Raw genomic sequence first — 27,100 nt, forward strand, 5'->3', positions numbered from 1 at the left:
TATTTCGGCAAATAAAGAACTATACCTGTTCAATGCCTATTTGAAAACATCAATTTCTTTGGCTTTTTCAATACTTTTTCTTGTATTGATTGCAGTAGAGTAAAAATATAAAACAGGTGGATACAATGAAATATCAAAGAAATAAATATGTCTAGGCTCAAGTCACACACGTCAAAGCACTCCCTTGCTTTACCACTTCTGAAGCTTATCAATCCAACCATCCAGAAGTCATCACTATGGTGTCTGAGCACCTGTTGTACATCCCTTTATTAGTCAGTAATCCAGATTATTCTTTACACTCCTAACTCTCTGGCATTGGGATTTTAAGCGTAGTGTGAGAGGCACTGTACCTTGACATTTTTGAATCTTGGCTGCTTTGGCCTCAACTATCCGTCTATCCTCATCAGATTCGCTAATTTTTCCTTCTTCCTCCGGGCAACTTTAATGTTGAAATGCAAACAAAGGCAGATAAAGTAAAATCTGTATATATCACACACATACAGAAATTTTTCAGACGTAAAAAATAAAATACAACGTTAGCAACTTCTGCTCTAACAGAGAAGCAGACGCTTCTGCAGCTTCTTTTAAAATATTAAGTAGTTCAAAACTAAGCTCTGTGTTTCTCTTCACCATAGTAGGACTGCCAAAAAAAAAAAAAAAAAAGGAAAGCTACAGCTGTGCAAATATTTCATAACAGATCTTCAGACCTGGCAAATACTCAGTCCAACCTTAGTTCACTGAGATTTGCAAATTGGGCAAAGATTGAGACCACACCTACTTCTGTGGGCTAATAGTATGCCTTGACCCTTCCCTCCAATGTCTTTAAGAATGAATGGATGGCCCCCTCATAGCTGTGGTACTGTGAAGATATTTTGGGGGATTATGAGGAACAGATTTATCTTGTCAACTAAACCTGAGACAGCAGGTCAGCTGGCCATCCCAAGAAGATATGAGGGAGATTTCCCAAGGACATGAGACAGTCTAGAGGTCTACAGCACCCCAGAATATCATGAATACCAAAGACTAGGGAAAGGGAACCTGAGCTGGCTTGCACATGAGGTCTCATAGGGGAAGGGGAAGGGTATACAGCTTCTGATGGAAACTCTGAAAAACTCAGCTGTTTGGCCAAGTTTCACTCTGAGGTTTTGGGGTTTACGTGAGCCCCAAACTCAAAGAAAAAAATCCATTTCACCACAGAAACATACGGGGGGTGACTCCAGTGAGTATTTGGCAATGAACTAACATAGATTAGTGGGAGCCAGATACTGATGTCAAATGAACCTGAGTCCACTTATGCCATTGCTGAATTTGGCCGTGGGGTGAAAATCCACGTGAAACAAAACCAACAAGCAAAATGGCTTGCTGAGCCCCATGCAAGCCTGAACTGACAGGCTTGGCACAGCTCTAGTGATATACAATTCCTGCCATAAGACATGTGCCTTCTTCGCATGGTAAAAAGAAATACAGACACCTTCCTGTACCTTTCCACTGCATCTTGAATCTGCCTCATCCAGTTATTGCGTTCTTCTTTAGAATTTGTATGAATCTCATACATCTCAGGCCCTGCAGATGAAGCACTAATCAGAAACATCCCTCTTTCTTCATTGGCTACCTCTCTTACTATCAGCTTCTGAAGGGATATAACTGAAGGCTTCTGGTCCTATAGAAAATAATCACAACACACGCAGAAGAAAAATTATCCTATTACAAAAGATAAGCATTTTTAAAAGCACAATTGTTACTTTTTCAAATTAATCTTAGGCTTGACTTTTATGGTCACACTAAGTGGATTTTGCCAAAGATCAGCTGGTGGGCTCAAGTTTTGAATGATCAGGCAAACAAATATTCTATCAAGTATTCCTTTCAATAGTCAAATTATGATTTATTTTACACTGTCCTTGGGATACATTATTGGGCTAAAACTGGTGTTTATATGTTAAAAAATGTGACTCTGTAGTATCATATAGACTACTTGGGTTAGTAATAATGTTTGTCTTTTTCCCTGATGTCTAATTGCATAGGCTTGTGTAGAGTTCCTCAAGGGTAAAATTTTCAAAACCATCCAAGTGATTTAGAAGCCTAAATCCCATTGATTTTCTGAGATTTAGGCGCCAAATTCATGTAGATGCTTTTGAAAAATTTACCCAGAGACATTTTATATATTTGACATATAATGTATTTATTACTATCTTTGCAATTAAAATAAATCTTCAGTTTTGCTTTACAGATTTTAAATTTACTTTTATAAAAAACTACAAGAACCTGCTCTATTATGGACCTTCATAATCAGGTGAGACACAACTTAAAAATAATTTCTCCCCTCTCTTTTCTGCTCAACTCCCTCTTCTTAAAAAAGACAGTTACCTTTTCTGTAACTGGTGTTCTTTGAGATGTGTTGCTCATGTCCATTCCATATTAGGTGTGTGTGCTCGCCACATGCACCGGTGCCGGAAGTTTCCCCCTCAGCAGTATCCGTACGGGTGTGGCTCTGGCGACCTCTGGAGTGGCACCCACATGGCGCGGCACAAGGGGCACCGCCAGCTCCCCTCACCCTCAGTTCCTTCTTGCATGAAACTCCAACAGTGGGGAAGGAGGGCAGGTCATGAAATGGATACGGTGGCCCCAGGGTGTTTCTGGGGCAGGCCTGACCCTTGCACTGTGTCAGGGTCGGGTACAGCCTCACTGCCGAGTCCCTGTCCTGGGGTGGGGTGTGGGGAGGCTACAGGGTAATCTCCCACCTCCATGCAACCAGTGGCCTGTGCTCCCTATTACCATGTTGGAGCCTCCACATTTATTTATTGACAAACAACATTTGCAGAATTTTAAAATATTGTGCGCAGAATTTTTAATTGGTGCAGAATCCCCTCAGGAATATGGGGTGCTGTGCGGCTGTGATGGTGGGACTGTGAGGAAGGTGGTGAGCACTGGGGAAGTGTATGGGCGGGGGGTGCTGGGCGAGTGGTGTGGTGTGCAGGATGCTGTGCAGTTGTGATATGAGGCCAGCAGGGGAGGTCTCTGGGAGGGGTGGCTGGGCATAAAGATCTGTGGTGGAGGTCTCTGGGCGAGGGGTCGCTGGGCATAAGGGTGTGGCACTGGGCAGGGGGGTGGTATGGTGCAGGCCTGCCCTCAAGGGGAAGGGGCATGCTGGCAGCACACGGCTGGGCAGGCCAGTGTGTGTCTGGCAGCTGCAGGTTTGTAAACAGTGCCCTCCTGCTGGGCTGTGTGGAGCAGGGCTGCTCCTGCCGTGCTGTGCCTCATTGCCCCCAGCCCGCCCTTCACTCTGGAGACTGACCATCCCGCCCCCCTGCACCTTGCCCCATGGGGGCCCACAAATATGTTTGGCACCGGGCCCACAAAAAGTTAATCCAGGCCTGCAGGCAAGGAACGGGGTGGGCTGCATCGCTCGACGTGAGCTGAGGCCCGACTTCCCGACGGGGGAGATGAGCCACCTGGCGTGGGTCTTAGCTCACCCCCAGCCCTGTCCTTCCCCTTGCAGGGAGTAGGAGACCGTCCCCTACCGGCCTTCTTTGACTTCTTGGCTGGAGCTGTGGATGGGGATCAGTGCTGGCTTGTCAACGGCGCTGGCGGGGCACTACGCACCGATGCCCTGGTGTTGGGTGCTGAGTCGGACCTTTGTTTTGGGGTCGGAGTGAGTTCCAACTCCATCAGGAGCACTTTGAGTCTGATCTCACGCTCTTTCTTGGTCCTAGGTTTAAAGGACTTGCAGATTCGACACTTATCACTTATGTGCCCTTCTCCGAGGCACCTGAGACAGCTACTATGCAGATTGCTCATGGGCAGGGGCCATTAGCAGCGATTGCAGGGCTTAAAGCCTGGGGACCAGGGCATGCTCCGTCCCCTGCCTAAGTCCCCGACAGGACTAACAAAACTCTAACGATTGCTAAGGGCTAACTAACTCAATTACTAACTATGTACACTAACTTTACAAGAACTCTAGTTCGTACGAACGAAGCCTAAGCAACGCTAGTAAGAGCGGCGAACGTTCCGTGCACAGTCACTGGCGGCAAGAAGGAACTGAGGGTGGGGGGAGCTGGTGGCGCCCCTTATACTGTACCATGTGGGCACCACTCCAGAGGGCACCAGAGCAATTCCCCTACGGATACTGCTGAGGGAAAAACTTCCGGCACTGGTGCATGTGGCGAGCACACACAACTAATATGGAATGGACATAAGCAAGCACTCGAAGAAGAACATATACTTTAACTTTGGAAATAATCTTAGTTTTCCATATACAAATACATTTTTGCTCAGACAAGATTCCCAGCACCAGAAAAAAAAAAAGCAACGTTACTATCAGTATAATTGGATAACAAAACCTACAAGAGCATCTAACTTTTAAGAAACGTGCAAATAAAATATTTAAAATACATATTAAAAATGCTGTTTATATACTTACAACAGCTGCAAATATATATTTTTGGTCTTTTTCTTGTAAAAAGAGCAGCACATCAGTTAGAAGCAGGGCTAAACTGTCTTTAAAAAAAAGAGAGTGGTTTTAATGAAAGATATCACAATCAATTTCTCCTTTTAACCTGAAGACAAATCCTGATCAATGAAAACTGTTAAGAATTCTTACAGTAAACTGCAACAGAGGGTCCTGTGGCACCTTTAAGACTAACAGATGTATTAGAGCATAAGCTTTCGTGGGTGAATGCCCACTTCGTCAGACGCATGCAATGCCCACTTCCTCACACACATTCACCCACGAAAGCTTATGCTCCAATACATCTGTTAGTCTTAAAGGTGCCACAGGACCCTCTGTTGCTTTTTACAGATCCAGACTAACACGGCTACCCCTCTGATACTTACAGTAAACTGAGTATGAAATATCTGCATCTCATCACAATCTGCCAAAAGCAATTTCAGGCTACCATTTTACAGCTTGTGTGAACGACAGCACCTTTAGCTGCCACCTTCCTGCAACAGAATGCTGGATCACTTGATCAGTAAGTACTAACTTGGATGGAAAAAAGGGACACTCACCAAATTGCCAGCACTTCTTCCTGAAGTGACTAGGTGTTCTTTAGAGAAATTGCATCCAAGGACGGACACGTTCTAATTTATTTTCTTGTTACTGATGTTAATGAGGCTTGATATAATCACGGCACAAGGAAATATGGGTAAAAGCATTTGTGCATTTTTTTCTAATTTATAAGCTAAACCATGAATATATGGCTTTTAATGGAATGTTAATGATAGCAAAAGAAAACTATGTATGATTAAACACTGAAGACCAAATTCTGCTCTTAGATGTACATATGTGGCTCCAGTTGAATTTGCTCCCGAGTTTTCTTCTCAAATGAAGGTGTTGCAAGTGCAGGTGAGTGTGATTTTGACACTAGAGGCCAAAATCAGATGTGAAGTACTGGGTGGTGTAAATGTACATGTCAGTATGACACAAGACAGTGTGCGTGTAAACTGCATGCTATTGATGCAGAGGGGCAGGTTTGCAGCAAGAAATGCAAACAGCAGCAGAGTGCAAGAATCTTGTGTGATTGGTTATATCATGTCTGAATTTGGCTCCATGCCTAGGTGTACTGTGCATCACATACAAACCACAACACCTTCTGGAATTACCATGTCAGCGATTAGCAGCATTTCTTGTTCCTTTATGGTACCTTAAATTCCACTACCTCACGAACTCAGATTTGTGAACTATTGTTACAATTTATTTTATCTTTTTAACCCAAATGTTAATCTTTATACATTATTTGCAAATAAAAAGCTATGGAATTTCTTTGCAAAGATGTGGTACCTTTGAAACGTCCAGTAGCAGTTTTCCAATACACCAAACCTTCATGCAAAAGTGTCCTCTCTTTCTTTTTCAAGTCCTGCTTCCTGAAAACATGGCCATTTTTCAGTTTGGTATAAGTTTTGTTTTCAATCTTATTGAGAATCTCCAGCAATTTTTGCCTTTTCTCATATTCATTGACTTTCAAGTCTACTGCTGCAATCATGTCCTTAATCAGGCAATGGGCTTTGCATAAGTCTTTATGCTCTTCTGTTCCTTCTGTATGAAACAAAGAACAGACAACATTACAGTATTCACCCTATTCAAGAGATGACATTTTTCCTGATTTTATATGATCTGCCTAACACAGTTTGAGATTTAAATCTACTGATATGTTGTAAACAGACCTGTAAAATTAATTTCTGATAAGTAATTTATTAGAAAAATATTCTTTTTTGTATTTGTGATATGTCCCTGAGCAGTTTGTAATTAACTCAGATTTATTCAATAGTTTCTGCAAATAATTCATATACTGTTGATTCTTTATAAGCAATTCACTTGCAGTATTCAAAATTTAAAATTTAGATTATACACATAGATCACATGGCATGTTGTGTCTCCTGACTGGATGAAAATAACTTAGAATCTGGTTTACAGCATGAATAGTTGCATATTCTCCATTTTTGCAAATATGCCTGTCAGTTTATTGGTCACTAGAATATTCAAAGGCGGCACAGAAAGAATAGAAGCAACTTTGTATGACTATTAATGAAAAAACATTTTGTAATATTTTATTGCCCAGCACTATTTATGAGACACTTCCTTGGATTCATTTAAATAGTTTTCCAGGCTTAGTCCCAAAAAAGTTCCACATCTGACATTCAAGATCTTCTGCTAAAACAATTAGATTCCTCTGAATTTTGAGGCTTATCTGAAACTGACCTCTGAAACTTTTAAAGTCTGCCCATTCTTAACAAATATATACGCCAGACATACTGTTTGGGTGACATTTACCCTGTGTAGACAGCTTAAGTGGTGCACACAGGCTTTGTGTTGGCTCTCAGCACAATTGCAAATTTCACACTTTGGGACTATGTTGCATATATTATGCAAGAGATGTATTAAGGTTCCAGATTTGTCTCTGATATGAGGCAAGACTGAATCTATTACTCACCTTTTGAGTATTGTAGTATCCTTTCTACCAGAACTGGGTATTTTGTGATGCGCTGAGTGACAAGCAGAATGCATTCTGGGATTCCTCGACGTCGAGCCAAAAGATTGCTATTTCGCAGCTTTAAAAATAATTATGCATATTTTATTGTAAGTAGGAAAGTTACACTAAAATATTAATTTACTAGCAAAAGGCATTAGATCTACATGTGCTAAATAAATTGAAACTGAAAAAAAAATGTTAAATTATCTGCACTATCCACCGTGAAATGTCAGATATCATCTTGATACTCCCAACTATTGAGTCTATATCTACATTTCCAATTAATGCTGAGAAAGTGCAAATTATACACAAAACCAAGCTTTACATTCATTATCTGTGCCTCATTTGATATATAATCCTTTGTTTAGTGTGGAGATCTTGCCTATACAGTCAGAGGTGGTTTAGCTGGATGTCTGAAAGATATAATTGATGAGGTGGCTCATAACTGGAATGTGTGTGTATTACAGACTGATGTTCTAATCTAAACAAAAATGGAATTTACCAACTCTCTGATTGAGCAGGATTCTCTGTTTTTTTAATAAGCTATTGCAATAGATCTATTGAATACCATGGACCTGATTCTGAAAGGGAACTCAATCCAGTTTCCCACTTTGCACCTACAATTATTTGTGCCCACAAGATTGCATGAATAAAATGGGAGGTTACTTCCTAAAATCAGGCCCTGCGTTGTTTAAATCAGAACTACAAATTATGAACATGTTTTCTGGCCACTTTGTTAACAACAGTCATATTTTTGTAAGCACTTACTTTAATAAAATTCTGGAACTTCTTGTTTTGTTGCAGCTCTTTAAAGAGATTAACAGCTTCTTTTTGATGACTACAAAATTCTCCATATATTTTCTTCATTTTATTGGCATTTTCCTCTGAAAACTGATGAAAATCATAAAATTGTACTCAACAATATACCTAACTGTAGAGTATGTTTAAGGATTTTTGCATACTATCAATTGTAACTTCTATTGATGTTAATGGAAATAAACCACATACGGGATCCTGACACTGCATCCTATAAATCAATGGGAGTTGTAATCTGCATAAGGAATGTAGAATCAGGCCAATAGAGGCTGGAATATATATAGCAGATTGACTGTAAAAACAAGTACGCACACAAGTAAGGTGAATTGGATGTGGTCTCATATATTTAATTTTAAACCTCAAACAAATCTCCTTAGATCTGCTATTAATATTACCTTAGTTTAATAAAACAGAGAATTTTAGAAGTCTACTTGTTTTAACCATTATTTGTGCTGTCACTTTCAAGTACAGTGTGCAGTGTTGTGGTAGTCATGTTGATCCCAGGATATTAGAGAGACAAGGTGGGTGATGTAATATCTTCTATTGTACCAACTTCTGTTGGTGAGAGATACAAGCTTTCAGGCTTACACAGAGCTCTTCTTTAGGTCTGGGAAATGTACACAGAGCATGACAGCTAAATAAAAGATGGAACAGACTGTTTAGCATAAGTAGTTAGCACATATTTCAAGGGACCATTCAAGGTGAAGTGGCCCATTAACATCTTTCCAGCGGGGAGAAAGCTGGGGATGGGTAGGGTTAAGTGGGTTATGGATAGTTGTAATAAGTCATAAATCCAGTGTCTCTATTCAGTCCATGATTTTTGGTATCTAGCAGAATTATGAATTTAAGCTCCCAGGTTCATTTTTTGCAGGTTTCCTCTGAGGATGAGGACAGATCAGCCATAGAGTGATCATTTTGTGAAAATGTTCACCCACAGGTGATATAGTGTTTTTGGCTTTTATCATTTTTCTGTGTGAGTTCATTTGAGAGTGCAGTGATTATCTGGTTTCACCCACATAGTTGTTATTGGAGCATTTAGTGCACCGATGAGGTACACCACATGTTGTCATAGGACCCATGAATCTTGGACAGTGTGTTGATCGTTGTAGCATTGGAGATATGTCTGCAGGTTTTGCATCTATTATTCTGGCAAGGTCAGGTGCTACTTTGAGTCCTGGTCTGTGGGGAGCTTGCTTCTAATGACATGCTTGGCGAGGTTGTTTGAAGGCCAGAAGAGGAGGTAGAGAAAAAGTTTCTTTCAGAATGTCCCCACCAAGTATGGATCGTAACTGTTTGAAGATAACCCATATGGCATAGGGGCTGGAAGTCGGGGTGCAGCACCTGGCTTAAAGCTGTTTCCATCATCTACAGGGTTTATAGTTTGGTTCAATGGCTCTCAGCACCCGCGCTATACAAACTGTTCCAGCACCTTGTCATATGGGTTCCACTGTGGGGAGCTAGGTGACAACTAGAGATGTGAGGTCGATGGGGGTTTTATTTCATACTGAAGCAGGTTCTCTCAGGATATTTGGGTGGCCCATTCCATGATGCTACTTACTTCTCTGGTGGATTGTCCTTGTTTGGTGAAGGTGCTTTTAAATGTGTTAAGGTATATACCCCAGACTTTCTCCTCAGAGCATATTCTATGATCTGAGTGCCAGGCTGTAGATAACAGGATTTCTTGGTGTGTTTAGGGTGGTTACTGGATCTGTGAAGACAGGTGTGGTGATCCGTGGGTTTCTTGTATATGGCTATCTGTAGTGTTCTATTGTTGAAGCGGATTATGATATCCAGGAAGTTGATGCTAATTGGGGAGTGTTCTAGAGAGAGTTTAATGGAAGGGTGGTGGTGGTTGAAGTTGCAGTGGAAATCTATGAGGGAGTTTAGGTCATCTAGCCAGAGGATGGAAATATCATTGATGTACCTCAGGTATATCATTGGTTCTGTGGTGCATTTGTCCAGAAATTCTTCAAGATGGTCCATGAAGAGGTTGGTAGATTGTTAGATACTTTGCTAGATACTAAAAATCAGGGATTGAATAAAAACACTGTTGTAATGAGCCAAAAATCCAATCTACAACCCATTTATCTCCCTCCCACTACCCGCCAGCTTTTTTTCCCCTTTCCCCGATATGACTGGAGAGGTGCTAACGAGTCACTTCACCTTGAATGATCCTTTAAAATATGCATTATGCTAAACAATCTATTCCACCTTGTATTTAGATGTGACACTGTGAGTACATTTCCCAGACTTTACGAACTCTGTGTAAGCTTGTCTCACCAATAGAACTTGGTCTAATAAAAGATATTACTTCACCCACTTTCAAGTACAGGTCAACACATGCAGCAGTAGCACAAGCAGCCCCATATACCCTGGCCAACATATATCGACACTGTTCTGGAAGACCCTCTTCAAGAGATGAGAGGATAATTCATTCTTTCAATCCTTTGCCTCTCTAACAACTGTGTCAGCTAGTGTCAGTTTTGGTGGTAGATTAAGTGATGGGAGCAACTGTCCATTATGAACTTGACTCAGACCATCAATACTCAAATAGATTATGAAAACCGTCATCAGTGTTTTTTTCCACCACATCATCAATAATTTTCTCACACTACAAGAATTTGAAGCAATAACCAAGAGATGAAAATCTTTGCATCCTATTAGCCAATCCTAAGAGATCTAGTTATCTCCCTGCCCCACAAAAATTTTGAATTCAACAAATATCTTTTTTTGGCCTTGAATATGTGAAGATTTAATTTTGCTGATCTCTTTACCTGCTCCACAAGGATGTCTCCAATTCTGTTGATTACAAAATTTCTCTCATTTCCCCCCTCACACGATTCCTGTCTTCTCTCTTTCATAGTGCAGAAGAATTGCCTGTGAATCTCTAGCAATTCATCTAAGCAGGGAAATATTTTGTCTACAGTGCTGTGATCTAGTTGCAATTCTTCTTTCATTCCTTTCCTGAATATTTCAGACATAATGAAGAGGGTGTGGATGTGATGCACTTCTGTTTGCATCAGCTCTGTAGTTTAAAGGAAGATGGTGCAGTGTAATAATTCAACCAGACATTTTCCCTCACATTATTTGACATGCATCACATAGTTTTACATTCAAATATATGGACATAAATACGATTTCTTCCATGATAAGCATTAAAACTAATAAAACAGCCCCGGCTATGGTAACATGTGCTCTCCAACCAGCCCAGTTCCTCTTTTACCATTTCTGCCCCATGGCACAAATTTTGGGTCTGAAGGAGGCAGAGAACAAAGGGGACAATGCAGGTGTTTGCATGCAGGAACGCATGCAGAGAGCAGAATACCATTTTCACACAGGAAGGGTCTCTATGCAGCTACTCTGCAAAAAGCTCTTCTGGCTCCCTCTACTGCAGTATGCTGACCAATACAGCATCAGAGACCAAGTCAGCAAAGCCACAGTCAAAAATATCGAACTCCAATTCTTGTCTTGCCTTTGTTAAATTATTCACCATAGTTTGACTTTAACACCAAAAAGTTAGAACTTACTGAACTTACTGCGCTAATGCAAAGTGTGTCAACTCAAACATGGAAACTCCCAACTTCTACAATATTAACAACTTACATTAAACTTAAATCTCCTAAGTCCTAGTAGTAAACATTAGGAATCATATCTAACCGAATACCAAGATTCTTTACATTAGTCTGCTCTGTTTGCACACTAATACACAGGCATCACTCATTCAGTGAGTCTGAAGTCCCTGGAAGATTACTTGAGTAAGAACTTAATAAAACCTTGAGTAAGGCTCTCCAAACTGGCCCCAGAATGTTTTTTTAAAAAATACCAATTTTCTGCAAAGAATATTATTATTTTCAGTTTATCTAGGAGTGTGAACGTTGATCTTCGATATTTTATTCTTACAGATACCTACACTAGCTTTCTCTTTTAAAGCACTTTTTATTAAAGATTTATTTAATACTGAACATTTAAGCATTTTAGGAACTTCATTTTGACTTATGAAGAATAAAAGATAAGTAAACAAGAGAACAGAGGAAATAATTTGCAATGAGTAATTTAGGGAATTGATGTCACTTTTCCCCCCACAAACTGTTAGGGAAAAGTTGTGAACTTCTCAAATGTATTATTTACTCAAAATTATTTGTAACTTTCTTTAGCAAATAATTCTTTGGTCTGCAGTTCATCCATAAACAATTCATCACAATTATTTGTATTTCATGTTGTGTTGGTTAGTTACATAAGGCATATTGTAGAATTTCTGTTCCCTGACTGAATGATTTACATATCTATCAAACAGTGCAAATTGTGAATTTTATAATTGAGTATATAATTCAAAATTTGCTTTTCATTACTATTCCCACATTTGAGTTTAAAATTAACTTTTCAGGAATATATATGCTAGTAAAGTTTCAATACTCAAGTGTTCACAAAAGGTGGACATGAATGGGTCAAGAATACGGTTAAATTGAAATTAACTTTCAAAACCAAATGAATATTTTTAGGCAATTGGCTTCAATATTCTGTTAGCTCTACATTTACGTTACATTATTATTTGTGACAACATAGTCTTTAAATATTCTTCATTATTCATATTAAAATCTAAGCACTGAGCATTTTATTCCAGTTATATGATGTGTGTATCCCACCTCATTGCCTGTGCCAAGTTATTTTCAACTTTTTAAAAATAACTGAAACACTGACCAAAAATTACATCCTGCCTTTTGATAACATCCTTTTCTTGCTTGCTACAAAATGCCGGATCCACAACAAGACTCCAAGATTCTGCCTCAAACTCCTGTGCCTCTGTGCTGAGGTCAGTCCACAGGGAGGCATCCACATCATCTATGACAAAATAAAAACCTTGTAAGCATTGGTTGTACAAACAGGTTGGCAGTATCACAGCAAGGGAAGATCCTCATGTGCATGCATTTTTATTCATGCAGTGAGTATACTGCTGAACTGAGGTAAGCCTTAATTAAAGATTCTAACCAGTACTGAGAAAAGATTAAAATGAAAAGACAAAGCCTGCCAGTGATGACAGCATCATTATCTTACACGTTAAAATGTAAATAGAACAGAGTGGAGGCAAGCAGAGATTTGGGGATCAGAGGGAATATTTTTTTCAGGATTGGATCCATTGTTTGAAATACCACCTCAGAAGTGCCCTCTGATTTGAGGTGCCTCAAATTTATGCACACCCAACATGAGATTCCTTGTGCCGGATTTTCTCTCTCTGTGTGAATGCCCTTCAACTCTGGAATTCACACCCCCAACCCCTTTTCTGAAATAGCCCATGTATGTTGACTTTCCAGACATGAATGGTGGGTTGAGGAGGGCAGTTGGGAGGTGGGATTTTTGTGTTGTGGGAGGAACATGAGTGATCGGTGATACTGTTTGTAACGTGTGTGCTGAGTGAGGGCGGGAGAGGGCTGGCTATCTGAGTGCCAAAATATGAGGCTGTTTTGGTTTTGTAATCTCTTTTATATTATATGATATTTTTTAATTAGTGGCAAGGATGTTGAGAGCCCAGGACAAAAGTTTTTACCTGTTAATTTTTAATAATGACAACAAATTAAAAAAAACAAAACACTTACAATTAGCAAAGAGTTCATCACTAATTTAGACCCACTTGCAAGGTATTATGGGTCAAATTTTAATTCTCATTTATCTGATGGCATCATTTAATGGTGGTCAGAATCATAATTAAGTTACTACACACACATTTTCTTTTGATATAGGAAGTAGTATTCTTAGACATACTAATTAATGATTCCACTTTGCATTTTGCAGCATAGGTTATAACATGTAGATTTCTCAGTTTACTTCTCACCTTCCATTACAAAAGAATCCATTGATGGAAGGGTCCCTATAGATTGTAGCAGCGTTTCAGACTGTGAGCTGGACGTCCAGCTGCTACTATCAGTGTCTTGGTCTGACGATGGCATAGATCTTCTGCAATGAAAAAAGTATTTAATTGTAGCAACTCACTTAGGAATGCTGAATAATCTAGTTAGCGTACTGTGCTGGTAGCTGCCTTCTACCTTTCAAAACTGGCACTCGGAACACTTTTGGATAAAGAGTGAGGTTGCTGTGAGACTTCTTTCCTTACAGCAGAAAGTCCAACAGGCATTGAGGAAGATGGATGCATTGAGGAGAACATGGGTTGAGGAATATCTCTAAATGATGAATCTGTGAAGTGAAATATATGTGAAAGTCTTATAGAAAACCTCATATGTTATTGCCTCGTATGACTACAGCATGAAATACTACACAATTCTCTTATAGATTAATACATGCCACTGGGTGTATTCTCTTATGGTGCAAGAGCACTGTGCTCTTTTCTGAGTGGGATGGAAAAACAAGCCACAAGGTGAAGCTGAGTGGCTTTGGTGCCCATGCTGTCAATTAGAGAACAAGCTTAAGCCATGGACACACTTACATCACACCCATACCTATACTCACACATGGTTGAGCCACACATTGGAGTACATGACGGGGAGGATTTTCAAAAGCACTCAACACTGGCTTACCTCTGCTCTCACAGTGGTAAAACTTCCATCATCCAGCTATGCAGGAGGAAGGACAGGAGACATTGGATGTGATTTAATTAGGTCACAATTTTGTTCTTATATGTCTGGGAGTACCAGCAGATAAAATTGTGCAGTGCGGGTAATTCCATAATCATTTACACATACTTGGTGTGGTGGATGCTGTTGTCAGCCCTCCCCCTTCACCCATCCTGATCCCCATCCAACCTGTTGGGACCTGACCACGTCCCCCAAATGAGATGGTGGTGGGGGGTATAAAGGAGTGGGGGAATGACTCCCTGCTGTACCAGTCATAGGAGACCCAACCCCGCCCCCATTTCTGCTCCTTTAAAGAATACTTCCTTTAAATCCTTTACCAATCCATTTTGTCTGATCACTGTATCCCTTCCCTATAGAGTACCTGCACTGGACATCTGCCCCAGGCATACATAAGGAGTTGTGACATCACAGCCTAACCCCCCAATTATTTATGCCCAAACTAAGCCCCCAAATCACTGTGGGGAAGGTGAAAAAACCCCCACCCGACCTTGGCCAATCCGGCAGAGAGAGAGAAAATTCCTTCCCAGCCCCCAGAGAAAGGAGTGACTAGTGTAATGCCCACAGCTGATCATGACAAAACCTTGTATTTATCTACATCCAGGGGTGGGAGGGTGAGTGCTGCTCTGCCTGGTCGAGGTAAAAGAGGGCTTTTCCTGCACTGGCACGGACCTAAATAGTCCCCACCTCCTTTCCAGTCACCTGGGGCGGGGAAGGGAGGGGGAAATGGGTCAACATCCCCATGCTAACCGGATATGAAGCTGCCACAGCAAGTCACTCTCTGACTCTCTAGCCCTTAAAGGGGCACACACTTTTTCCAACCAGACAAACAACAGCCCCCACTGCTTAATATGCAGTGAAGTGAATGGGAGAAGAGTTAGACCAATTATGAGTGCTTTCGAAAATCCTACCTTGTATGTATTAGATACTAACAAATGCACCTGTTTTCCAGTAGATATGGGAGTCATATGGAAAAATACTCACACACACATACAAAATTGTGAAGAATACTTGTCCTATTATTTTATTATTCAGGCAATGCACTAAACTTTAAAATGATAGATTTATGCCTATTAGCTTGCTTGCTTACTATAATACTTACTTGTTAGGGCAGCTTGTGGTCTGGTCTTAATATGATATCTCTCTTGGAATTTCTGGTAAAGAAGAATTTCATCTTATTAAAATGAAATAACAGCTGATTACACCATGAATAGTCAGTAATCTACTTTCATATAATCATCTGGAAGAGCCCTCAAGCAAACTGCATTATGATCTTGTATTTCTGCTACTGACAAACAAACCAAAGTGAAAGGATAATGAATTTCAGCCACATTATCATACAAAATTAATTTAATTTATTTTCTTTCAAATTACTATGTTGTTATGGAATTATTCTTTTGCAACATGCATATGATTTGTGAGGGTTTAAGGAAAACAATTACACATGTAGGGCTATACTTTTTAAATGAATTTGAAGAGACCTGAGGCAGGAAATTGACTCTAAGTCAGTCTGTCGGAGCCAGAATTTGTAACCTTTGCTACATTGTACAAGGCTCATATGCTTAAACAAGTGTTGCATTTGAGGAGAGCAAGTAAGTAGTTTTCCATCTCTTATTCTCCTGATGATTGGTTGGAGATATTGTCTCCTCCTGGTAAATATCCGTCAGTCCTAGTAGTTATAGTACCTGTTAGAGGCAGCTGATTTAGCATTATAATTTATGTTTTAGATCCTTTTTGTAAGTTTGCCCAGAGGCTATTCAGTGTCATTGATAAAGACAAAATAAAATAAAATAAAAAATGCATGTTTTATAAGTGCAATGTTGGGCATGTTTACCCTGAAGATCTGTGCACTGCAATAGCTACTCCGATATAGCCACACTGGTGCAAATCCCTTGTTTATATGCACTGCAACAGTTTGAAAAGTGACTTGCATTAGTGTGGCTTACTCCAGTGAAATCACTTGTTAGTCCCTAAAAAACAGAAGCCCCCTTCACTGTACGGTTTTGAAGATGTAGCCCTCATTTTAATTGGGGGTTACCTACTGAAGTATGTTGGTTATTACACTCCAGAGGGCTCTGCTACACTTCAGCTCTACTTGATGATTTTACCTACTGTCAGAAGCACTGAAATGATATAGCTCAGGGGAAATCAATGGCTCCTCAAGGCCGGCCCTTTTAAGTACACCTTAGAAATGCAAATCAAACTACATATCCCAATTTATCCTGCAACGCTCCAGAGATATAAAGGAAGTGACCCTACCTGTTTTCACTCCTTTTATAAAGTATTTGCTCAAGGACACTGTTTATTGCTATTGGTTGTGTTAGATGTTTATTTGGCATTCTCTCAGCCCTTTGTGTACAGACACTTGGTTGGATCATTTCTGCACTGTTTTCTTTCTCAGCTTCATTTTGTGGCATCCTGTTTGTTTTAGTAACTAATTATTTCTAAGTCTCCATATAACAAGTAAGTCAATCAGCATGAACCTATTATGAAGCAGCCTACAAAGACAAGGTACTGTTCAAACACTCTGAATAAGTACAGCATATGCTAATCACCATAGAAGAAACTATGGAGATTAATTTAAAAAATAAGAGAGAGAGAATATACACAATAACATTGTAAGAACAGTAAGGCATAGAAAGTTACCTTTGTACATGCAGGAGCACAATCCTTACAGTTTTTATGCACAATTGCATTGCAATCTGAAAGGAAAAACAGATCTCAAAACCTGAAACTGAAAGGGGTCAAACATTGTAGTGCACTTTATTCTGGGACTTCATCATTTTTCCTCCTTCAGACCCACATACTGAATAGCCACAAATACGGCTTTAATTTTTCTCCTAGCTTTCTCCAGGGCTGTTTCAGGAATCAACTAGCAGAAGTCTCTTGTGAAGCAAGTGGCCATCGCCTTTGTTCCCTTTCCCTGAGACCTGGGGACCCTGGCTGATTAGGTAGAGAAGTATGTATCTTCAAATCCAGATAGTTTCACTCTTGAAATGGAATATTAAGCAAGTATCCTGCAGCAGATTTTCAAAAGTTACATAAAAGCTACTTACAAGAGCACTGCAGTGACTCTTTCCCTACGAGGGCTTTGTCGCATGCCATACACGGGATACTGCCTGAGAAGTTCCCAGTTATAAACTGATGTCTGTTCAGTTTGTCTTTGGCATCCTTATTCTTTGTCTTCAGATCCAACAGAGCAGGCAAAAGAAGAGAGATTAAAATAGATAAATAATCACCATAATATTATAACTTTAAAACATTTTTCTTTTAAGAGAAAATGGATTTTAAAACATTTATCTCCTCTCTCTGGTAACAACTGAGACAGTGGGGATGTGTGCCTGCATTAACCTAATCTGACATACAAATACATGCACCTGTAATTAAAGGTAGGTTTTAAAATTAGTTTTTACAACTCGGTTTTTGATATTCGAAGGGACATTGCTAGGTTAAAAATCATCTATTTTTGAAATAAACAAGTTTCCTTTCCTGTGTTACTAATAGCAACTTATGGCTACATTGTGCAACACTTAGTCACATTGGGACACTTACTCACATGAGTAGTCCCGGTAGTTAACATTAATAGAATTATTATATGAGTAAGTGCTCACCAGCATGGACATACGTTGCACAATCTAGACTTTAGATTATTAAAAATGTCACACAAAGTATCTGATTTACTTTTCACAACTAATTTTGTGGTTACATTTAGCACTTACTTTGGTCCCTGATTCTAAAACTCACATATGCTCAGCAGCACTTATTCATGCATTAAGTTCAACAGGACTACTCAACTGAGTAAATGCTACAGTAAAGACTACAGAATCAAGTCCTTACTGTGGATAATAAGAAAAATAGACATACACTTTCGAATACTTCTATTTTTGTATATCAAGTAAGAAAACTTTTTCCAAATATACTGCAGACATTTAAACTTGAGCTAAATCACAAGACACGAGATGAGTAATAATAATTAAAAAGTGGCAAGGGAACTCAGTACTGTGAAAACAATGTTACTTTTAAAAATGAACAATATCGTTTGTCTATACAAGGACACTGACAACATATTTGTCGTAAGTTTTAAATTTAAAATGTCTTATAAATACAGTTTAAATAATTGGAAAAATCAGCCACTTATCTTTACCTAACAGGCAAGACAGATCTGATCCCAAGCTATAATGCATTTCAGTTATGCTAACAAGCACCTAGTTATATGTAGATCCAAAATTACCTTGCACTTATTTCGTGTACTAGTCATTCTGTTCATCAGGAAGCTGAAAGTACGACTCACTTTATATTTTTCCGACTCTGATTTTGTAGGTATAATATACTTATCCCATTCCTCCTCCTGAATCCTAAAATGTAAATCAGTGAATACAGTTCATTACACTGGACATAACATCTTAAAACGGAGCAGCAGCTGGCTGATATTCTGCTTCAACTGCTTTTAACAATCACAGGATGTATTTAGTTGGGGTTGGTCCTGCTTTGAGCAGGGGGTTGGACTATATGACCTCCTGAGGTCTCTTCCAACCCTGATATTCTATGATTCTATTCAGGTTTAAACCAGAATTATTTAAGAGGTCAACATCAAACCAAAAAGTGACATTAGTCCCTGCATAATACTAATTAGGAACACATGCATGGGTACTGTACATAATGCGAACTAAAGACTGCAAGTTTCCCATAATTATACTGTTATCAAACCCCTCAGCAAGCATAGTCCCATATTTTGCATGTTCCTTTGGGCAGCTCCCACATTAACGCCTTTTCCTTGCTATGTCTGATCTCAGTCAGCTGTGAAAGAAGAAGCTTGGGCTGCAGCATCCAGGGATTCTTCTGCATGAGCACCAGCCTCATAGGTCCCAATTCAGCACAGCACTTAAGCACATGCTAAGGTGCTCTGTTGAATACTGGCTGGCCTGCTGAATCGGTCACAGATGTGTGCTGTTTCCCTCCTTCTCTCCCTAGATGGCACTGGAGCACAGGCGTCTCTCAGCTAGCCTGCAAAGCCACGATGCTGTCCTGACTTGGGGATCAGATGGAGCACATGACACAGCAGTGGGCTCTACTGGGAGTGTCACTGCCAGACTAAAGGGAAGATGGGATTTGGATTCCTGCACTTCACATACATCGGGATGGTTCCCTGGTATCCAGCCACATAGTTCCAGAACATGCAACTGATTTTTATTTGCAATAAATAAATGTAAAAGGAAATTTCAATAAAAGTTGCAAAATGAAGAACTCAAAAGTCAAGAGATGCCAGTTAAGGTTGCCTGTGAAACTGTAACTCTGCTCCCCTGTGTGTATTCATTACAATACAGTCTTTACTAACATGAACACTCAGGTTTTTTTTTTTAAGTTTTTTAATGTGCACAGTAAATGAACTGGAAATCCTCTCCTCATTCAGTATGCACCTTGTACATAAACAGCTCTCATGGTGTCTGGCATACAAAATAATGTGTAGAGTAACGGTAGATGCAGCACACCTACATCTAAGGGTTGTAGGGAAAAGTGCATGACATTATAGTCAACAAACAGTAAGTGGTTACAGAAGTAAAGACTATTGCACAAACGGAGAGTGCCAAATGGACTTAAGAAATGCCAAACTTTAAAGTTGCACAGTTAGGCAACAAATGTGTTGCAAATATAACATTTTTATAGACTATATCCAACTCTCACACTAGTATGGAGTATAACATAGCATTCTGAGCTTCATTAGTAAAAGGCACCACAATAGAACATGGTCTATTGGTCTGAGTCTGCTACTTTTGAGTTATGATGAACATTACAAAGATGTGTGCTACTAGTGTTTAACTAGTAGCATTAACATGTAAATAATGGTAGATGGATAAAAATTACACTGCAAAAATTCATCTGTGGCAAGTGTCAATACCTTTTTTCCTTCAATTGCTCTGGCAAGCTGTATGCTCGTTGTTCTACAAAACACAAAAAGTTAATGAAAACGAACGTGGTTATATTGGGATATTTACTTGTTTGAAGCACATAACCTCCACCAGGATGTAAGCTCAGTCATTATATTCTGGCATGTTGGTTGGGAATTTAGAAAGCAAAAATTATTAGAAGCAGTATTGCCCAGGATAATACAAATCGTGTATTAAACAGGTTGTATTTGACAGAGTTTGCTTGGATCTGGGTTAACATCAGAGAAGGCCAGTCTTTGAAAACTGACGGATTGCTTTTAAGAAGTAAAGAAAATTAATATTGATCTTTTTCCGAGCAACCCAGTTTTTTGAATGGTTCAATCTTTCATTTTGCTTTTTAGCTATTCTTTGCAAAGCGCATACATGATTCTTTTCTATTATTTCCAAGACCAGACGTTATTTAGTTTTGTAGAGATTATCTGCAAACATATGCCTAACTTTATGTACATACGTAGCCCCAACGACTTAAATGGGACTATTCCCATGCTTAAAGTTAGGTCTATGCTTAAGTACCTTCTTGAATAAGGGCCCATATGAGAAAATACCCAGCAGTTCAGCAAGTAAGATAATATATTTTATCATATATGTAATGAGAATCAAATCACATTTCAGTTAGCTGTCAGACCAAAGATGTGCAACAAGATGCTCTTCTGAAGAAATAAAGGCCATGTTCCCACAGAAAAATGAAGATAGCTTCATGCAAATTAGCACCATTGGGTTGCCATTGCAGTACTCTTACTACAGGGATGGAGCAGAGACATTGATTTAGAGAGTGAAATAGCCTGGAGAAGGGATCGACCACTGTTCATGAACACACCATCTACACAGCAAGGACAAATTCTTTACAGTTACATACTAGAAATATCCTCCTTTAAATACATATGTAGCCATTTTATTCCTATGTGTATTAAAAAGCTTTGGTTATTGCTATGGCAGTAGGCAGTGCATTTCCTACTTTTAGATTGTACCTCATGATGCAAGAATGAAACTCTCTTATTATGGGCTAATCCTTTTGGACTCAAAAATGCAAATCCGCAAACTCAGATTGGATTTTAATTTACAAGATCAGATTTTACAAGACCCCCATTTATGGCCAAATCCTAAACAAGACGTCAAAGCGGTGGAGCCGTGGGAGTTCCCAGCTGCCGAGAAGTTGCACCTGGAAATCTGTGCTTCCCCTGCTTGCTGCAGAGTAGTTCCATGTAGCAGCACTGTCCATGCCAACATGTTGCAGTGGGGGGCAAGAGGTTGAGACAGAAGCAATGGGGCAGGAGGGCCAGCAATGTGCTCAGCAGATCCCTGATGACTAAGGCTCAGATTTTGTAAGGAATATTTTTAGTAAAAATAACAGACGGTCACGGGCAAGAAATAAAAATCCAGGGAAGCCTGTGCCCAGCTGTGCTGCTGGGGCGGGGTGAGGAGGAGGCACAGCCAGGCACCTCCTGAGAGCCCAGATGCCCATGGGGAGTTGGAGCTCTGGGGTCCCCCTGCTGGGGGCCTCCACCAGCAGTGGCTGAGAGCTGCAGGGCTACCTGCTGACCGCAGTCCAGCCCTGGGGCAGAAAATGTCACGGAGGTTTCTGGAAGTCACAGATTCAGTGACCTCCGTGACATAATCGTAGCCCTACTGATGACCCAAATGCATTGGCCAAATCGCCCCATGCTTGGAGAACACAGTGACTACAGACACTTCCACAGCCTTGATGGGCTACAAAGTGACTATTTGTGTCCCATAGCTTGGGAAGAAGGATGATTCTAGCTCTCCCAAGCCCTAGGTAAACCCCTATTAGTTTACTCTGACTTTATATAGGAGGTCAGGGTTTAGGCCTGATTACGGCAAAGCTCTTAACCATGTGCTTAACTTTACGCAGTTGCTGCAGTCCACTGACATTTAACCAAGATTGTTGTTGCTGTTTTTTGCGTTCTGCTATTAAGCATCACGTGAAAAATGCCCCAATCCTGCAAAAGTTTAAGCATGTGTTTAACTTTGAAATCAATGGTCCTGCAAGTTAAACCTGTGAGTGAGTCTTCCCAAGATACAGATACTTAAACACATGCTTAAGTGCTTTGCTGAATTGAGGGCTTTAGATCTTATGGGACATACGCCCTTGTTCCTCGTCTGCTTTTTTAGACTTCTCAGATAATCTGCAGGATGAAAAATTGCTAAAAATAAAGTTACATTTAAAAAAAAATCAATACAAATACTTGTAAACACCCCAGGTGTTGCAGATCGTGCACAAAAGAGTTCTGAGTAGAAACAAAGCTTTAATGTGGATTTGAGGGACAAAAAACTACAAATTTGAAAAAATGTTCACCTATATTTTAACCAAGATTGTTGTTGCTGTTTTTTGCGTTCTGCTATTAAGCATCACGTGAAAAATGCCCCAATCCTGCAAAAGTTTAAGCATGTGTTTAACTTTGAAATCAATGGTCCTGCAAGTTAAACCTGTGAGTGAGTCTTCCCAAGATACAGGCCTAAATAAAATAAAGAAGCTTCTGGAGCCAATTCAGGATAGCACTTAAGCACACGCCTCACTTTAAGCACATACTTAAAGTTATGCTTAAGTGCTGTCTCTGCACCTTGAAGTCTTTAAACCGTGATTTGAGGACTTCAATAGCTCAGACATAGGTTAGGGCAGGGGTAGGCAACCTATGGCACACGTGCCAAAGGTGGCATGCAAGCTGATTTTCATTGGCACTCACACTGCCCGGGTCCTGGCCACTGGTCCAGGGGGCTCTGCATTTTAATTTAATTTTAAATGAAGCTTCTTAAACATTTTTAAAACCTTATTTACTTTACATACAACAATAGTTTAGTTATATATTATAGACTTATAGAAAGAGATTTTCTAAAAACGTTAAAATGTATTACTGGCACGCGAAACCTTAAATTAGAGTGAATAAATGAAGACTCGGCACACCACTTCTGAAAGGTTGCCGACCCCTGGGTTAGGGGTTTATTACAGGAGTGGGTGGGTGAGATTCTGTGGCCTGCGTTGTGCAAGAGGTCAGACTAGACAATCATAATGGTCCCTTCTGACCTTAAAGTTTATGACTCTATGACTCTAATAAGGAGGCTTTACCTAAATGACGCAGCACATATTAGAAAAAAAATACACAACCATTTCCAACCCAGATTTTCTCATGCTTATAGCTTGAAGTAAGAATTTTCCTTTTGGAAGAAAATCAGGTTTGTTCTTATTCCAAAAGTAATTTAAAAAAAAAACAAAGAAAATGGATTCTATTGAAAATGAACTGTTTTTCAGAGATGTGATTATGAATAAGTTTGAGTACATATCTCATATTTTACATCATTTTATGTATTTCTATTGTAGCATGTTACATAGCTTTCTCCAAGGAAGGCCTGGGTTGTTTGCTAAAAACAAACAAACAAAAAAACCCTTAAAATAGAAGGCTGCTAGAAACAATTTTTAACATCTTGCAGGCAGCACATAAGCAGAACAGTTGATTATGTAACACGGGACTACGTCGTAAGGTTCTTACAAGTTTTTTTCAGTTCTCCAAGGGTGGGCAAACACCTATTAACTTCAATAGAAATCTGTCTGAGTTAGGACTGAATTGGAGCAAAGGATCAGATTATCCCTACCATGGTAAAACATGCAGAATAGGAACAGCGGGAAGGCAGGTCTGTGAGAATCCCCTCACAATGAATCCACATATCATCCCATGAAGAGGGTGGTGTTTGCTCCCCTGCCTGTGGAAAAGGTCACAGCTTACACACAAACCTCACAGATTCCCAAGGATCTGCAGGATGCGGGGACCTTGTGCACAGAGGGCCTGTGCCTCTGCACCAAGTTTGGCCTCTCTGCTGGACTCTGGAAAAGAAAATTGTGTCCTAAGCTGCCATATCTTTTCTCCTAGCCACACCTCCAGATTGCCCACTTCTCCCTTGCAGCTCTGTCTCTATGCCCTCCCAGACTGCAGGCTCTGGACCTAGAGAGTGCCCTTTGAAGGGCCAGGAGGGATGATGTGGAGGCAGCTGAGCCCCACTTCCACATGGGCTGCTGGAGAGCTGCACACATAGGGGACCACTCTTTACATGGATACCAGGGAGACAATCCAGACCTGCGTAAAGAAGTGAGCATTTGGCCTGTAGTAAGCATGGAGTTTGTGGCATTCCATACATACAAATGGAGTAGAACTAATGCTCACCTTCATTTGAATCACAAACTGTGAAGTCACGTGCAAAGCGAGATTTCCCTAATAAAACTTTGGGTGAAGAACATGAGTAAGAGCGTGACCGGATTCCAGAAAGTAATGATTCCTAGAAGAAATCAAAATGAAGGGGAAAAGCACATTAATGTTAAGGAAAGGCAATTGGTGTTACAGGAAAGTGTGTGTGTGCAAATTAGAGCAAGAAAAATCTTAAATTATTTCAATTGGTGGGGACCAAAGTCTGAACAGTGATGTTATTCTACTATATCAGATGACCAGTTATCTCCCCTGCTTTTTTCGGACGGTCCTTGACAGGACATTTTCACAGCAAAACAGACCAGTGTTCCATCTAACCTAGTATTCTGTCTCCAGCCATGATCTGGATATTCCAGAGGAAGGAATTAATCTCGCTCTTCCCTTTCCCTTATGTTTATCTAATTGTGCCTGGAAACCATGAGTGAAAATCTCCTACCCCAGCTGGTGATCCGTTATTGATATGCCTTGAAAGTCAAGTCATAATTACCTGTGCAAAGCCCATTTCTTTTGAAAATTTAAATCAAACGAACATTATCTGACTTTTGTGGTTCATTAAATACATGGACTTGCATTAAAATACCCGATATTTTCACTACTGTGCAGATATGTTATTGACATGCTAAATGCACAGGTGGCTTCACAGATAAAACAATAGTCTGTTTGTTTCAGTTCCAGATTTGAAGTCAACTTTAAAGGCTCTGAAAGAAACAATAGTGATGGTCTGCGCTCTATCAGATGGAAGCTTGCATCATGACACCAACAATGAGTATATGCAGCATAAAGTGCAGTCTTTTCTCCAAAGAGGACACTATGTGGCTGAGTCACTGTTGCATGAAAACTGAACTACTTTTCACCCCTACTGAGGATGGTCATTTGAAATCATTGGCACAGATAGCATTGACATTGCCTTACAAATGCATTGATCACAATGTACCTGACCTAGAAATACTAACGGGAATTTCCATCGTGCACTTGCAGCAAAGAGAGTTTCATGTTGCAAAAAACTTTGCTGAAGCAGCCTTAAGTTCCAAAATATTGTGAAAACAATATGTTGATTTGCAGCATAAATACTACTGAGCAGGTTGGAAAACTTCTGGGGGAAAAAGCATTTATGCTTCAACTGAGAATTTTGTTAAACTGCTCAATAGAAAGAAACCAGTATTTTTTAAAAATAGCTCTCTTGCATTTAGGTTTGGTAGTTGAACCGTTTTTCCTCTGGTATAATCTAAATCTCATGCCTATGAATAAAAGAGAGAAGAACTCTGTGTATGTGTTTGACATTTCCAGAAATAGCCAAAAGTTCAATGAAGTTACAGTAGCCAGAATATCTGTGGGAAGCATTAGCAGAGAAAGGAGTTTGTATTAGTCAGTGTATAAAATTCATCCAATTCCATGACTGTCTTTTTAAAAAATACTTGTTTGCAAAGGCATTAACCTTCCTCTTACGCCATAGAGAATACACTGGGCCACAATTTTCCTCTCTGTTATACCAGTGTAAATTAGGAAAAGCTTTGTTGACTTCTATGGAGTTAATCCAAATTTATACTAATATAATTGAGAGGTGAATGTGGCCCTTCAAATACAAATTCTTATATATTTTCAACAACTTAGTTGAAAGCAAAATAAACAAAACCAAAATTATATCCAAATACCTTTGACTGCAGATTGTTAGAGTCCATCCTGTGGATGCTATAATCCAGATCAGTGCTTGTCTCAGAAGAATCTAATTCATGCCTGCTGCCAGCTAAGGTCACTGAAGAATTGAGGGAAGGGTAGCGAATATGGGATCTGTCAGAAATCCCTTCACTTCCACTGTCTACTTCAAGGTCATCAAGACTAGAACTAAAGCATACAACAAAATGTATGGAATGTAAAGCAATCTAATTACCAACCTTTCAAAGTTAATGCAACGAGCAAAGAGAACAGTCTAGTAAATGGTGCTTGGGTTAGTCATGCTCTAGTCATCTCTCAGCTTTGTGGTCCCCCCCCTTATGCCCATGGCTTTACTCCAGTTGCATCTTGTCTATACTTTAAAATGTGGTCATGTTGTAGTCAAGCCCAGATACAAGAGGCTTAGAACTGGGGGTCCTTACCTGAATGCATTTGTAGAGTAAACAGGGTCTTAGATATCTGTTCCTCTTTTGCTTCTGAACTTCAAAGTCAAGTTTAAGTGAGAAGTTGCATGATAAGAAAAAGTGCAAACAGCCTATATAATGTGGCAATTCTCAGATTATTTTCTCCAACATCTGGGAATGAATGGAGGCTGGAAGGAAAAATCCACCAGGATATATACATAAAGCAGCGATATGCTGGAGGAGTTTCCTAGAAGCCACTTTTTGAGTAAGTCTGATTTTAAGGTATATAAATTATTCCTTTTTTTTTTAGAGAGAGAAAAATGAAGGAATATGACCAAGCTTAAAAACCCCCAACCCTCATGAAATCAAAATTTAAAACAATTAGAGAATGTTTGATTTGCAGATGTTCTTGAATATAACATTACAATGAGATTTCCTAGCAGTATCAACACCACAGGGGTGTTTCTCTGCGATCTTTTTGTCCCTTTATCTGTATACATAAGCTCA

At 39.7% G+C, this 27,100-nt stretch overlaps 1 protein-coding gene across 1 annotated transcript in view; it reads right to left on the reverse strand.

Moving 5' to 3' along the window:
• Nucleotides 1–27,100, reverse strand: part of ARHGEF28 (Rho guanine nucleotide exchange factor 28) — an 81,918-nt gene that overhangs the window by 32,487 nt on the left and 22,331 nt on the right. The window contains exons 4-21 of the mRNA XM_065406111.1: nucleotides 26,171–26,360; nucleotides 24,480–24,591; nucleotides 21,047–21,127; nucleotides 20,259–20,301; nucleotides 18,594–18,717; nucleotides 17,419–17,545; nucleotides 17,009–17,064; nucleotides 15,465–15,516; nucleotides 13,820–13,967; nucleotides 13,609–13,730; nucleotides 12,480–12,620; nucleotides 10,556–10,806; nucleotides 7,734–7,856; nucleotides 6,927–7,044; nucleotides 5,777–6,031; nucleotides 4,418–4,494; nucleotides 1,482–1,660; nucleotides 351–439 (exon numbers count right to left, since the gene is read on the reverse strand). Coding sequence (XP_065262183.1) covers nucleotides 351–439; nucleotides 1,482–1,660; nucleotides 4,418–4,494; nucleotides 5,777–6,031; nucleotides 6,927–7,044; nucleotides 7,734–7,856; nucleotides 10,556–10,806; nucleotides 12,480–12,620; nucleotides 13,609–13,730; nucleotides 13,820–13,967; nucleotides 15,465–15,516; nucleotides 17,009–17,064; nucleotides 17,419–17,545; nucleotides 18,594–18,717; nucleotides 20,259–20,301; nucleotides 21,047–21,127; nucleotides 24,480–24,591; nucleotides 26,171–26,360 — 2,288 coding nt within the window. The remainder of the gene's footprint in view (nucleotides 1–350; nucleotides 440–1,481; nucleotides 1,661–4,417; nucleotides 4,495–5,776; nucleotides 6,032–6,926; nucleotides 7,045–7,733; nucleotides 7,857–10,555; nucleotides 10,807–12,479; nucleotides 12,621–13,608; nucleotides 13,731–13,819; nucleotides 13,968–15,464; nucleotides 15,517–17,008; nucleotides 17,065–17,418; nucleotides 17,546–18,593; nucleotides 18,718–20,258; nucleotides 20,302–21,046; nucleotides 21,128–24,479; nucleotides 24,592–26,170; nucleotides 26,361–27,100) is intronic.

The sequence above is a fragment of the Emys orbicularis genome, chromosome 6 (assembly GCF_028017835.1).
Source record: "Emys orbicularis isolate rEmyOrb1 chromosome 6, rEmyOrb1.hap1, whole genome shotgun sequence".
Taxonomy (NCBI): Eukaryota; Metazoa; Chordata; order Testudines; family Emydidae; genus Emys; species Emys orbicularis.